Here is a 16165-nt window from a genome sequence, read left to right on the forward strand (position 1 = left end):
AAATATACTCTAGTTTTATTTCCATATCTAAGTACCAACTTAAGGCATCTGAACCATAAATATCTTCCTAAACCTAGCTTTTAACTATTGCTCTGGTTAGTTAGCATCAGAGCTTTATATATGTTATAACCATGTACAAAATCCTTTTGAACACCACTAGAAAATTCCACTGTCTTCTGGTGACTAACATGAGCTCTATTTCTACTATTCTCCTTCAAATTGAGAACTCTATGGCCTTTTGTTTGCTCCCTCGTGTAACAGGCTCTTACTCATTGCCCAAGATTGAGGATTTCCAAAACACAAACACTGTTGCAGTGCCAAGCTTTGTACTGAAATTGGTTAAAGCAGAAAGCTAAATCAAAAACATTTTTTTGAAAGCTAAATCCCTTTTTCAAGTTCAACAGAAAACCAACAAAACTTTCAGAAATAGTTATAACATTCCCAGTTGAAGAAGCTGGGAAAAGAATGGGTACTAAGGCAGGAACAGACAGTAAGAGGAGTCAAGAGGTAATAATCCCTTTTATTAGCACTCCTCATTACTATTTGCACTTATATTTCAGCCACTCTCCAAATAAATGAAAGCACAGCTATTACAACGCCAAAGCAAAAGTTATTCTTATTGGTAAAAACACCAGTGTTTGGACTTCTGGGGTTACTGTGACCTGGTTTGCTGAAAGATAAAACAAAGACTACTGAACACATCAAAACCATGGCTTATACTGTTATCACCTGTGACAATCACAGAAGACTAGATATATACTTCATGCAATAATATAAGCTGCTGCTTTAGAGGACATCTTTCAATTTGTTTTTTATTATGATATAGGCAATCAGCCAAGCCATAAACTAAATCAACATTTACCTTTTACACACTGTGCAATTTCTTTAGAAATGACACCAAAAACTCTTAAAAAGGATCACAGTATTCCCTTTGAAATTTTGTAGTAAGTTACCTCACCTGTTCTTTATGGCCAGTTTAAGTTCATTGAGAACTTCAGATAGTAAAGATACAATAGTACACATACATATTATTTATTGGGTCTAGATGCAGTCAAAGCAATTTAACATAGCAGGCATGTTTTTGAACAAACCCATATTACAAGCTGCTTAGAGATATAAAACTGCAATTGATAATGTATTTCAGAAATGAGAGGTTCTTAGTCATTTTCATTTCTTCAGAATTTTACAGAAAAGTCAATTTTATAATTTAAAAAAAGAAGATAAGCAAACAAAGGAAACCCTAGCATCTTTATTTGGGGACAGAGAAAAACAGAAAGCAAAATGAACAAACTTTGGACAAGATAAACTTGAATTTATTGGATAAGCAAAGACTGAAAGAAAAAAAGTGTAGAGAGGATGATCAAGCGTCAGAATTATTGGTTGTGAGAAGTAAAGAGAAAAGAGAATGCCACTAGCTAGTATCACAGTGAGTTTGAATTGGTCATCAGAGGAAATACTGCCACGGCCTCATACATACACACTAAAATGTATTACACTCACCCTGACAAGAACATACCATTGCACAGAGTTTAAAGTAGTATTTCATCAATTCAAGGTTAAAACAAAATTTAAAAGGAAGATGTTAAAAAATTCACATGAACATACTGAAGAACTGGACAGAACTCATTTCTCAGGACAACAACATATATTCAAATAACAATGATAGTGTGCAAAATGTATTATCTACCCCAGTAGATAATACATATCTTTCTTGAAGATGAAAACCATATTTCATTCATCCCAACCTCCACAGTGCCTTGCAGACTGCCACCATGCCTAGACAGGAACACCAGCTTTCCCATCTCCTTATCATCCTATGGAGGAACAAAATTAATAGGGAACAGCCAGCCTTCCTGCAACCCACGAGAAAACAGAATCCCATCCCACACTACAGTCAGTAAACCTTTCCAAGCCACGGGCTGAATTCTGTGAGGCCTAGGAATCTTCCATCTTATTGAACGGTGGCTTTCAAACTGCTTTTACCATAATTCACAGCAAAAAATATATTTTATCACACAACTCTATACATACGTGTGTATATGTAACTGAAACAAAAAATTTTGTTCAATTATACTTACTTAACCTTACCAAGTAAATAACGTGCTGTTACTTTCCACTGCATTTCTTTTTAAAACTTGCTGGTCACAACGCACTCAATTTTGCTATCCATCAATGAGTTACAACATATAGTCTGAATAACACCACTTCAGGACAGTGGTCTTCAAAGTGGGGTACACCCGAGGGGGTACGTAAAGACTTTCCAAGGGATTCATAGGCACATGTTGTTTTAAAGGAATCAAACTCTAGGTCCTCAACTTACATAAATAATCTTTCCTAAAACAGAGAGCTATTTATGTGTAGATTCTCTTTGGCCACCTTCCTTTTCTTAACACCCTTCTCCCTACTTAACAAATGAAAGGCTTTCACCCATCCTGAGTTTTACTATGGTTCACTACCTTACTGTGTAAAAACTTCTCTGTGATATCAAACCAGAGGAACAATTTAAAATATCAATGTCAGTAACAAAAAAGTGAATGACTGGGCTTCCCTGGTGCCTCAGTGGTTAAGAATCCGCCTGCCAATGCAGGGGACGCAGGTTCAAGCCCTGGTCCGGGAAGATCCCACATGCCGCAGAGCAACTAAGCCTGTGTCACAACTACTGAGCCTGCGCTCTAGAGCCCGCGAGCCACAACTACTGAGCCCACATGCCACAATTACTGAGGCCCACGTGCCTAGACCCCGTGCTCCACAACAAGAGAAGCCACCGCAATGAGAAGCCTGCACACCGCAATGAAGAGTAGCCCGCGCTCGCCGCAACTAGAGAAAGCGCGCGTGCAGCAACTAAGACCCAACACAGCCAGAAATAAATGAATAAATAAACTTATTTTTAAAAAGTGAATGACTAATAACTGGGTAATGAATCTTTTGGCAGGTCATGTGGGTTGCAAAGTCTATTTCAACAAAACTGAAAGAAGATCTATTTGAGTTGTCAACCTATAGAATAAAAATATTTTTGAAGCTAGAGCACTATGTGATTTAACACGTAATTCAGAAAGAGTTAAAAGAATAACAGTCACTATTTAAAAAAAAACCCACTTCTATTTCCATCTACTTATTTATGAGATCAAGGGCTTAACTTATATCTTTTTTTTTTTGGCCACACCGTGCGGCTTGTGGGATCTCAGTTCCCTGACCAGGGATTGAACCTGGGCCGTAGCAGTGAAAGCCCAGAATCCTAACCACTAGGCCACCAGGGAACTCCCAACTTATATCCATTAAAAAAAAAAAACTTAAACATACCTTTTTCTAGACATTAATAATATTCACCAGAGGTTAATGACTTAATTGGGAGGGAGAAGCAATATATCTCATAAGACCTGCATTTCCAATAATTTTTACAACTTAACAATTATTTTTTAAGTGTGTACAATATTTATGTAATCAATTGTCTACTTAAACTGTAATGATATCTCAATACAAAAGAAATTTACATGCATATTTTTATTGCAGAGACGTCTGACCAATTTTTTTTAATGGCTTCCAAGCACAAAATATTACTTTAGGCCAGTGGTTCTCAAAGTGTGGCCGCTGAACCAACAATATCAGCATCACCTGGTAACTTTCTAGAAATGCAAATTCTAGGATCCCACAGACCTAGTGAATCAGAAACTCTGGGGGTGCGGCCCAGCAATCTTTGTTTTAACAAACCCTATAGGTAAAATTCTGATGCACACTCAGGTCTGTGTGCTAAAAAACACTTTTTAGAATAAAATTCTGAGGGAGACATTAAAAAAAAAAAAAACACCTAACACAAGGGGAGAAAAATGTAAAATTCCTGAAGAATTTATTCACGTATTTTTCATTAAATGGATGGTGACGGATATTAAATCACTATGATTGATTCCATGTTTAAAAGCATGAAGTTTTAATTTAAATTGTCAGTGTTAACAATACGATAGAATTTACATCCTTTGAATTTTTTATGTTTAAAATTAAAAAATTTTTAAGGTGTGAGGGATGTTTATAATCATTTTACAGAGTATATAAACTTAAAAGTTGAAGGATCACTGGTCGAGAGTAGTGGTCCTCAAACTGTGGCCCTTGGACTGACCATACTGCAGTCGCCTACAATTTATTAGAAATGCAAATTCTCAGGCTCCAGCCCAACATACCATGTTCCAATAAGTTCTCCAGGTGATTTTCATCCACTTTAAAGTTTGAGAGCTGCTGGTCTATACTAGAGCAGTGGTTCCCAAAATCTGGTGTGCATCTGAATTACCTGGTGAGCGTCTTAGAACACTGACTGCTAGACCCTAATCCCAGAGTGTCTGGCTCAATAAGTCTGGGGTAGGAGCCAACATTTTGCATTTCTAACAAGTTTCCCAGGAGATAATAATGCTGATGCTGCTATTCCACAATCACACTTTGAGAATCACTCACTGGTCTAGAGGGCTGTGGAAATCATATCTATACTTTCCTATGTCAATACCCAAAATGTAAACCCTTTCCCTCATCCTTCAGAGTAGATCTCCCTCGTGATATGATCTCATACATTGGCCTTATACACTTTGCTTTTTTTTAAACAACTCACTATTACTTAATCTGTTTTCCTCAGTAGAGTTCAACTCCTATGAGTAAAAAAGCCACATGAATCTTGCCCCTTCTGTATACCCAGCACTTAGGCACAATGCCCACCTCATAGTAGGTATTAAACATATTAACTGATAATTAACATTGTTGAATAAATTACATGAAATGTCAGTTGTACTATAACACAGCTAAGGCTATTATTAGAATGCCAACAGTCCTGATTTGCCCGGGGCTATCTCCCAAGTGCTAAGGGGACTGAAAGTCCTGTGTCCCAGGACTATCTAGCCTACCATCTTAAATATCATCAAGGGCAAAAGACAAAGGACTATCTGAATAATGCATTATTCAACTTGTTTTTCAATTTCATTATTAACCCTAGCCTCTAAATAGGCTTCTATTATACTATGCAAGTAGAAATAAAATCAAGATTTATTCAATGATAAAATTAACATTGTACTACCAAGAAACTTGACATTTTAAGGCAGTTTTAGTATGGGGGTTAGGGGAAGACTTATAAACTTACCCTCTTTAGCCAAATACAACTCTTTAAATTTTGCTCTCTTTTGATTAAATTCTTGCTCAAGCTGCTGCTTTGCACGTAAAAATTCTGCATTAATTTTTTCCAATTCTGCTACCCGTTGCTGAAGAGAAACTGGAAAGAAAAATACTAGTTAACAAGTAATAACTTTTATTCATAAATTAAGTTACAAGAATAAATTAGTATTGTGGCTACACATTTCTATAATGAAACAAGTGGTCAACCTTCTTCCAAAGATCTAATATATTCTAGGAAATTCTAATTTTTCAAAAAAGACACTTCTCCTAGACTTAATACACACATTGTGAATGAATCATGTAAAGTGAAACAGCACATATATGGAGAATCGCATAAGGCAAATTTCCCAAAAGAAAGCTTCTAAATTCCTTTATATAACTGACAGGATGTCAATCCACTTACAGAATTGTTAAATTTTGGATTATTTGGGCTATTTACCTCACAAATGAACCCACTACCAATCTTGCTAGCTTCTGTCTCTCTCAAGCGTTATGAGCAAAATCTAAAGGGCACCCTGATTAGGACAGCCATACCAGCCTGAACTACTCTCCCAATTTCAAGATGATTCATTACCATTATACTGAAATCATAATCAAGAAACCTTTCATATAGAAAGGATACAGAATCGTACATTCTGTATGAACTCTCAATGACTGGGAGATTATCTGGTTTTTAGATTAACTTGATTGTGGTATGGCAGGGATTGGGACACATTTTTACTTTAGGGGCTCTATAATTTGGCCACAGCTAATTATATAAACACCTATTCTGACCAAACCCAGAGGGTCTTTTGGTTCAAGCAAGGAGAGGGAATTCAGGAGTCCAAACCCCTGACCTCCTCCTTTTCCCCAACAGCAACCTAGCCACAAAACTATGACCCTAATCACTCCAGGGGATACTTATCAGTACTAACACCTCTGCCTGATTACCTAGGTCAGCAGAGGTCTCAGTTCCCTACAACGAGCCACCCCCAGATAATCATGATTTACTAAAATTTTAACCATGATCTGAGATTATCTCTGAAGGTCTTCCCCCACAACCTATTACTCAATTTAACTGAGATTATAATTTTGTAACACACAGAAAAAAGACTGGAAAAAATGCACCAATGATTTGTCTATGAGAAATAGAATTATGGCTCATTAATTTCTTCCATGTGCTTTGCAAAGTTCTCTACAACTCCTTTGATAATAAACAATTAACTAAAACCACTATTTGCTCATTCCCATGACATCTTCAGACTAGCTTCACTACAGATCTAACAGCATCGATGCAATCCATGGCAAAAAAAGGAAATGACAGCTGCTTTGAGTTCCATGTCATTAAAGATAAGGAGTCATTTTGAGGAGCAAACATCTAGGATCTTTAGGTCAAAGCACAGAATGACATCTGGTCATCTGAACATGTGCTAACCTTCAGAGAAAGACAAGGATGGAGAATCCACTGGAAGGAGGACCGTGCAGTTATTTCATATTTACCATTTGAAATCATGAAGGAAATGGGTTCTCTGTGCTATTTACCTGTCTTGGTATTTTTATTGTCCAATTCCAATTGTTAAATAAATTAAGCAAATTTTCCACTTAACATTTTAAAGTTACTGGTACCTACTGATTAATACATGGGTTAAGGAAGGGCACTGGAAAATAAAGAAGAAAAAGCAGGATCCCTCTGTTCTTACTTTTCCCTAACAACTACATTCCCACCCACTACTACCTTCTACTAAAACACACTCACATACACACACACACACAAAATGTCCATACCTTTCAACATTATATTTATATTTAGGAGCGAAGGCTAATGAATCAATAAAAACTAAAATGCAGCCTTTAAAATTACAGCCAATAAAGATTAAGCGTGTTTCCACTACTCCCAACGCTGTCCTGGCTCTGACCCACAGTTCAGGCGCCATCCACACCCACAGGTCTGGCTGCCTCTCTCACGATTCAGAACAAATTTCAATTCCAGGAGTCATGATCCCATTGAGGATACACCAAGTAACTCCCTTATTTGTTTTCTTAATAAAAAAACTTAAAATCTCCCCCCCAAATTTTTTTTAAATCCAGCTCAAGTACTTCTAACATACTGCAATTCTACAACACAAAGGCCAAAACAACTGCTTTTTACAAGAATGCCTCTACTGCTATATGTAGAAAAATCAATTCACCTTGCATGAGACAGAAAGTTTACAAACAGGCATATCCTATATCATAATGCATGAGCAACCAACCACAAATCAAACTGAAAACATCTCATCACACAAAATACTTTATTATTTTTCTAACATGGTGACGAGCAGTTCACAATAACTAGCTAATAGTTCATGTAAAAAACCACTTAGCCTGGCATATAGAAAAAAAAGGACGTTAGCTGTAAACTAGTGAGATTTACTGATATTAAATGAATAAGGAGAGACTTCCACGGTGGTCCAGAGGTTAAGACTCCACTCTCCCAATGCAGGGGGCCAGGATTCGATCCCTGGTCAGGGAACTAGATCCCACGTGCCACAGCTAAAGATCCCGTGTGCCACAATTAAGACCTGGTGCAGCCAAATAAATAAATATATATATTTTTTAATGAATAAGGGAAAACAGCAGAGTGATCAACTGGCTTTGACAAAAGACCAAAAGTCACTTCCAGCCTCATGATTCTGACTCAGTTCCATGCTTAGACTTCCAGCTCATATCCTTCCCTACTACCATGTATCAACATGGACAAATTGTTAACACCAACTTCAACAATATTAAGCCTGCTGTAACTCACAGCTGACAGCTATTAGTATATCAGCCTTTGTTAAACATTCCACACATTCCGTATATTGCTACCTTCGTTTGAGTAATAAAAAAAGGTGGGACACTATGTTATGCAATGGCTTCCTTTTTTTTTTTTCTTCCCCCACCCCCCATATGCGGGCCTCTCACTGTTGTGGCCTCTCCCGTCGCGGAGCACAGGCTCCGGACACGAAGGCTCAGCGGCCATGGCTCACGGGCCTAGCCGCTGCGCGGCATGTGGGATCTTCCCGGACCGGGGCACGAACCCATGTCCCCTGCATCGGCAGGCGGACTCTCAACCACTGCGCCACCAGGGAAGCCCTGCCATGGCTTCTTTTAATGCTTGATATCCAAAGGGAAAAATTATTACATCATTTATTCAAAATGTCTGCATTGGTGGTATAGGGGTGAGCATAGGTGCCTTCCAAAATGTCTGAATTAAGCAATACAGAAAGGAAAGAATAATATGGCAAATAAATGAAGGAAATATTCAATAATTCTTAGGTATATCTCCTTCCCTAACTTTGATATGAATGGGAGAATATGTAATAACTTAAAAATATCTTTAAGCCTCAAGCTGTGTCCTACTATTACATTCCTCTAAGAGTGTACTAAATTTGATGAGACACTATCAATGGGAAAAGAAAAAAAATACAGTCTAGATCAAATACTACTACAATCAGAATCTTTTTGTTTAAAAATGTTCAAGATCCAAGAAAACACCTATTTCAAGGAAAAAAGCGTAACTCCAGTGGAACAAAAGAATCTGAACAGTTCCTGAAACTCAGAAGTCTTAACCTGTGTATCACTGGCTTTTAAAATGAAACTGTTGGGCTTCCCTGGTGGCGCAGTGGTTGAGAGTCCACCTGCCGATGCAGGGGACACGGGTTCGTGCCCCGGTCCAGGAAGATCCCACATGCTGCGGAGTGGCTGGGCCCGTGAGCCATGGCCGCTAAGCCTGCGCGTCCGGAGCCTGTGCTCCGCAACGGGAGAGGCCACAACAGTGAGAGGCCCGCGTACCGCAAAAAAAACAAAAACAAAAAAAAACAAAGTAAAATGAAACTGTTAAGTATGGTAGGTATGTACACCCATACAATGGAATAATATCAAGTCGGAAAAATTACATTAAACGATTAAGACACAAAATTAGATATAATATGATCTTTGGAAAATATATGTATTAAAAAAAGACTGGCAAGAATATGCCAAATTATATTCAGAGTGGTTGCCTTTCTGAATCAAAGCATAATTAAAAGGATAAATTAGGGACTTCCCTGATGGTGCAGTGGTTAAGAAGCTGCCTGCCAATGCAGGGGACACGGGTTCCATCACTGCTCCAGGAAGATCCCACATGCCACAGAGCAACTTAAGCCCATGCGCCACAACTACTGAGCTTGCCCTCTAGAGCCCATGAGCCACAACTACTGAAGCCCGCGCGTCTAGAGCCCATGCCCCACAATAAGAAAAGCCACTGCAATGAGAAGCCCGTGCACTGCAACGAAGAGTAGCCCCCGTTCGCCGCAACCAGAGAAAAAGCCCGCAAGCAGCAACGAAGATTCAATGCAGCCAAAAATAAATAATTTTCTTTAAAAAGGGATAAATTACATTGATTGGGTTTAAATTAAAAGATAATAAGGTGCTTCATCTTTTTTTTTGGTTTTACTGATTATAATTTTATCTTATTGCTCCATCTCAATCTCTTTGCTCATAAAAAGTGCATATAACTTACTTCAGTGGTCTTAAAATATTTTAACACACTATATAGTCATTTTTTAAAACTATACTTACATTTTCCCAGGACAAACAATTTGCTAAAACAGATAAATTTTCTAAAAAAATAATCTCTTCTGTTTCAAAAGTGGCCTTCCAGCTAGGAAACTACCTTCTCCCTGTACTCTGAAAACTAATCATGTCCAGCCTCTTTGAGGAATTACTAAAAATGATTATAATTTGCAGTAAATCTAACCACTGAATTGTGCTTTGTTTAGAGAATATTAAGTAAATCCACAATTACTTAGCATGCCTCAAGAAGGAAGGGGAAAAGAGAAAGTAAAGTAAAGCAGTCCACAAGCAGGTGACTGGGTTAACATTACCAATCACTTCACAATATTAGAGGAAACAGATATGGCACTTGGGAATCACTTTTTCCATAATACTAAAGATAATCATAAGTTCTTTAGTGTAACAGAAAGTTGTCAATTCACTTCATATAATCCTCCAAACTCTGACTTTAGCAACTTTAAGAAACTGCATCCTTTTACCTTGTCCATTTACTCAGATGAACCATTCTGAAACAAAAAAAACATCTGGTGATGAAGTTTACACAAAACGTCTTCTTAGCCTTCATTATGTGAACCAAAGTGAAAATCCTTATTTTCTTTATTCTTTTTTGCAACTCTCTTAAATAATTATGCGTCATAATATTTCAGATAAAAGATAATAATACTTTTTAAATAATGGGTTTCAAATAAGAAAGTCAATTATTTCTCATGTAAAGATTAGGTGTTTATGTAAACGACTTGAAAATGTTGTTATAAATCTAGGAAAAATATTAAATGAAGAACTGGCACCAAATTTTAATTCAGGTGGAAAATGAGACAATTGAAAAACTAATTAAGAAGTCTTAAAAAGAGCAAAAGCAGAATTAAGGATGGAAAAGACTGATTTGGGCGAGGGGTAGCAGGGGTGGCAAGAATAAAGGTGGGAAGAATCAAAAGATACAAGAATATTTTCTAATTTTCAGCCTCCCTAGAGATGTTAATGATCAAAATTAACTAATAACCTCTAGGCATTTGCAGTGTGGAATTTTCTGGGTCTAATTTTTAGTTTACATTATTGAGTGGGAATAATTAGGATCATAGTGTTGCAAGGATTTTAGAGATTATTCTAGTCCAGTGTATTTCAAACTAAATGCCAATCCATTAGTGAGTTGTTACATCAATTCAGTGATTAGCAATCTGCCTTTTATTTATTTATTTATTATTTATTTTACTTATTTGGGGGGGGGCTGCATTGGGTCTTCGTTGCTGAGCGCGGGCTTTCTCTAGCTGCGGCGAGCAGGGGCTGCTCTTCGTTGCGGTGCGCAGGCTTCTTCTCATTGCTGTGGCTTCTCGTTGCGGAGCAGGGGCTCTAGGCGCCCAGGCTTCAGTAATTGCGGCACGCGGGCTTAGTAGTTGTAGCACACAGGCTTCGCTGCTCCGCGGCATGTGGGATTTTCCTGGGCAGGGCTCGAACCCGTGTCCCCTGCATTGGCAGGCGGCTTCTTAAGCACTATACCACCAGCAGTCTGCCCTTTTTTTTTTTTCTTTGCGGTACGCGGGCCTCTCCCATTGCGGAGCACAGGCTCCGGACTCGCAGGCTCAGCGGTCATGGCTCACGGGCCTAGCCGCTCCGCGGCATGTGGGATGTTCCCGGACCGGGGCACGAACCCATGTCCCCTGCATCGGCAGGCGGACTCTCAACCACTGCGCCACCAGGGAAGCCCCAGTCTGCCTTTTAAAGTTAATAAAATATAATAGGAAATATCAGCAACACATTTAATATGGGTATGTGTTATTTCATAACTGGGTTGCAATGGAAAAAGTGTTTCTTACTGTGGAGAGAGGTTAAAATAGTTTGAAAACCACCAATTCCTAACTCATGTAGGAATCCATTTCTGTAACGACACAGACATGTGATCATATGGCTTACACATGAACATAAATCTAATAACTCAGTTCACTGCCTCATGGGGTAGCCAATTCCACCATTAAGAAATTTTAGATTATCCTTCCCCCTTTACTTGGACAATTGGTCATCTGTTATAAATATCTGTTTTTAGTAACAGGACCCTAAATCATCTTCCTGAGAGATCTTAGTTTTGGCCTACAGAATTAGCAAGGAAAATTTCTAATATCTAACATCTATACTTGCCCTCTCCTTTCTTCTCCAGATGAAACATCTCCTAACCCTTTAATAACTTCTAAATTCTTCATTATCTCAAGTTGCTCTCTCTGAACACTACAGTTAGTCAAAATTCTACATAAAATAGGACACACTGATCCTAACTCAATACCAGCTTAGTAGAAACATTATATCTGGGGGCTATATGCTTAATAATGTACTGTAAATTTACCCTAGCTTTTTTTGGCCATGACTTCACATTGTCATTGTTAGCCCAGAAGATTAATGTTAATCTAACACTGTTCTTAAATCCTTTTCACTTAGACTTAAGCCAAGGCTTCCTCCAACCTATACTAGTGCGGTTCAGCCATACTGCAGAGTTTTGTTTGAAAACAAAGTTTTAAGTTAAAGCTAGAGATAGAGCCCTTTGGTGCATCACCCGAGATCTCAGGAGAGGTTGATACTGATATATTAGATTGCTCTATTAGTTACAAATTCATTCCAACCATCCTCAGTATCAAATCACATTTCATCTCATCCATGATTTCATACCAGTATAGTCAAATGCCTTATTAAAATTCAAAAATAAGCCATCTACAATTTCAGACTCAGAGAGGCTTGTGCTTCAACCCAAACCCAAGCACTTTCAATATATGAACTGGGGAAAACAAGTTTAACCTTTCCAAGATTTCATTAAAGTAAAGATGATACCCATTTTGCAGAGTATCACATGCAATGAGGATTAAATATACCATCATATAAAAGCAACTCACATATAAGAGGCACTCAAACGATAGTTACTATTAACAACTTCAGAATTTAAATGATTTCAGGTTGACAACTGTCCTTAAAAAAAATGGAGATGTACATTAGGCTCAACTTGTTCTAGAGATTCTTCCTATTGATAACTACAAAATCATTTTATTTTCTAAAATGTTCATAAATCACTTACTTAATAATCAATTCCTTTTTAAGTGTTCCAGAAATTGTATTTAAGCAAAGTTATCAATTAAGACAAGCAGGTAAACAAAGTTTTGAAAAAAGTCAAAAACAGAGAAAAGAAGCAACTGTGAGCAAAGGAATGGGGATTTCAGGGAATGTTCAGTAGACAAACAATGCAGTATAAACTATATTCCAGGCTCTATTCCTGTATTTTTAAAGGCTATAAAGCTATATTCCACCATATACTCCCATATGGAATATATATTGACAATGTGAACCACGCAAAGTCTGAAACAAATAAAGATAACTTGAAAAATTAACTATACACACTACTATATATTAAATAGATAACGGACCAACAAAGACCAACTGTATAGCACAGTGAACTATACTCAATATTTTGTAATAACCTATAAAGGAAAAGAATCTGAAAAAGAATATATGCACACACATAACTGAATCACTGTGCTGTATACCTGAAACTAACATGACATTGTAAATCAACTGTACTTCAATTTTAAAAAAAAGCTAACTATATGGTTGAAATAAACTATGGACATTTTTTAATACTGGTCAAGATATACAATACAGTTCAACCACAATTACATTCATTTTACCAGATAATTTTTAAATCACCTGAATTTCTGATTACATTTAGCCCAATTACCATAACTGTCAAAAGCCTGTGTTCAACAGCTGATATAAATACGCATGGATAAAAATGGATAGTTACCTATTCAATTTGTATAAACTGGTATTATTCTACTTCTCAACTATTTCAAATACCAAATGCCAAGCCAGATGAAAAAGCATGATTGTGTCATTTGCAGAGACATGGATGGACCTAGAGACTGTCATACAGAGTGAAGTCAGTCAGAAAAACAAATATCGTATATTAACACATATGTGGTATCTAGAAAAATGGTACAGATGATCTTATTTGCAAAGCAGAAATAGAGACACAGAGGTAGAGAATAAACATATGCATACAAAGGGGAAGGGCAGGGGGTGTGGGATGAATTGGAAGACTGGGATTGACATATATACACTATTGATACTATGTATAAAATAGATAACTAATGAGAACCTACTGTATAGCACAGGGAGTTCCACTCAATGCTCTGTGGTGACGTAAATGGGAAGGAAATCCAAAAAAGAGGGGATATATGTATATGTATAGCTGATTCACTTTGCTGTACAGCAGACACTAACACAACATTGCAAAGCAACTATACTCCAATAAAAATTAAACAAAAAAAAAACTGGACAAAAAAAAGAAAAAGCATGACTCTCACTGGACTGATAAGCAGATATCAGTCTGCTTATATTATTATCAGATAATATTGGATATTTAAATATTTTAGAGCCCCACTTACAAGACAAAGAAAGCTATTCAAAACTTAAATATCTTAAGTTTAAAACTTAAAGAAGGCTTACTTAAGGAAACAGCCGAAAGAATTCAGTTTTCTGAAAAACTGAATGCCTGTTAACTCTACTGGCATTCACAAGTAGAACTACATCATGCCACTTCAGGACCTGGCTTGGAACTCTGAGAATTCACTATCAGTGAAGTTGCATTTAATCCTTACTTTGTGCTTGAATTAACCAACTGTCTGTAAGGTTGCTGGTGGGAATGCAAAATAGTACAACCACTTTGGAAAACAGTTTGGCTGTTCCTTACAAACACACACCTACCATATGATACAGAAATCCTACAAATGAAAACATATTTCCACACAAAGATCTGTACACAAATGCTTGCAGCAGCTTTACTTATAATAGCCAAAAATTGGAAATAACCCAAATGCCCACTATAAATGGACCAATAATAGTGTATCCATACAATGGAATATTAGACAGCAACAAAAAGGAATGCATTACTAATCACACAACACGGCTAAATCTCAATAACATCACGCTCAGTGAAAGAAATCAGATACAAAAAGTATGATCCCACTTATATGAATTCTAGAAAAGACAAACTATAATGACAGAAAGCAGATCAGCATTTGCCCAGAAGTGGGGGGGGGGGGGGAATTTAACCACAAAGTGTCATGAAAGAACTTTTTGGGGTAAAACGTTCTATAAAACAATTATGGTGATGGTTACAAACTATATAGGTTTGTGAAAACTCATGAATCTATATAGTTAAAACTAGTAAATTTTAGCATAAATTATTTTTTAATCAGCTTTATTGTGGTATGTGTTTACAATCACAAGAATAAATCAGTGCTTGGTAACAGCCTAAATGCTATCCTCATAGCCAGTTTTATTATCCTCATAGCACTTATCACTATCTGAAATTATTTCTCTAAATATCTGACTGTTTAAATATTGCTCCATACTCAAGCAGACCCTCAGCGAAAATGGAGACTTTATGTATTCTGCTCGTTGCTACATTTCTAACACCTAGAACTGTGACTAGCACACGGAAGGTGTTCAATAAACATTTACTAAATAAATAAGTAAATGAAAAAGTGAGCTGGAATAACTAAAACCCACTGATGAAGAGGAACATAAGTCAGGATTTTAAAAGATAGCAAGGATCTAAAGAAGCAAAGGAGAGAAGAGTATTCAACTGGGAACAATCAAAGGCAAAGGGAGCAAGACAGTAATGCATATCTGTCTAGGAGCCAGCAAGCAAACATCTCTGACACGGGGAAAACTGCGACTTTCCCCACTTTGCACGTAAGTCCCAATGAGTTACTTCTTGGCTTTCCAATATGGCAGCCACTAGCTACATGAGTCTACTGAACACCTGAAATGTGGCTATCTAAATTAAGATATGTGTTAAGTATGAAATATATATGGAATTTTGAAGACTTTAGTACAAAAAAAATTTTATTATCTCATTAATACTTTCTATAGTGATCACATGTAGAAACTGTAACATCTGGAATATACTGGGTAAATAAAATACATTATTAATCTCCACAGAAAGTTATACACAAATGTTCAGAGAAGCATTATTCATAATAGCTAAAAAAAGGAAACCCAAATGTCAATCAACTGATGAATGGCTAAACAAAATTTGGTATATTCAGACAACGGACTATTATATGTCCAAAAAAGGAATGAAGTTACAAGATGGATGACCCTTCAAAACATTATGTTAAGTGAAAGAAGCCAGACACCAAAGGCTACATATTGTATGATTCCATTTATATGTAATGTCCAGAAAAGGAAAATCCATAGCAACTAAAAGATTAGTGGTTTTGAGTTAAAACCACTAATTAATTAATGGTTTTAATTAAATTAAATGGTTTTAATGGTTTTAATTTAATTAAAATTATTTTGCTATATGAATTAAATCTCAATAAAGCCGTTATTTTTTTAAATTTATTTCACCTGTTTCTGTATTTGCAAGTGTTTGTTTTGATTTTTTTTACTTTTTTAATGTGGCTGCTAGAAAAAACTTAAGTTA

At 36.8% G+C, this 16165-nt stretch overlaps 1 protein-coding gene across 1 annotated transcript in view; it reads right to left on the reverse strand.

Annotated features, from left to right (window-relative positions):
* RABEP1 (rabaptin, RAB GTPase binding effector protein 1) overlaps positions 1 to 16165 on the reverse strand; it is a 101819-nt gene that overhangs the window by 60985 nt on the left and 24669 nt on the right. Inside the window, exon 2 of the mRNA XM_059998044.1 lies at positions 5114 to 5242. Coding sequence (XP_059854027.1) covers positions 5114 to 5242 — 129 coding nt within the window. The remainder of the gene's footprint in view (positions 1 to 5113; positions 5243 to 16165) is intronic.

The sequence above is a fragment of the Delphinus delphis genome, chromosome 19 (genome assembly GCF_949987515.2).
Source record: "Delphinus delphis chromosome 19, mDelDel1.2, whole genome shotgun sequence".
In the NCBI taxonomy this organism is placed as follows: Eukaryota; Metazoa; Chordata; class Mammalia; order Artiodactyla; family Delphinidae; genus Delphinus; species Delphinus delphis.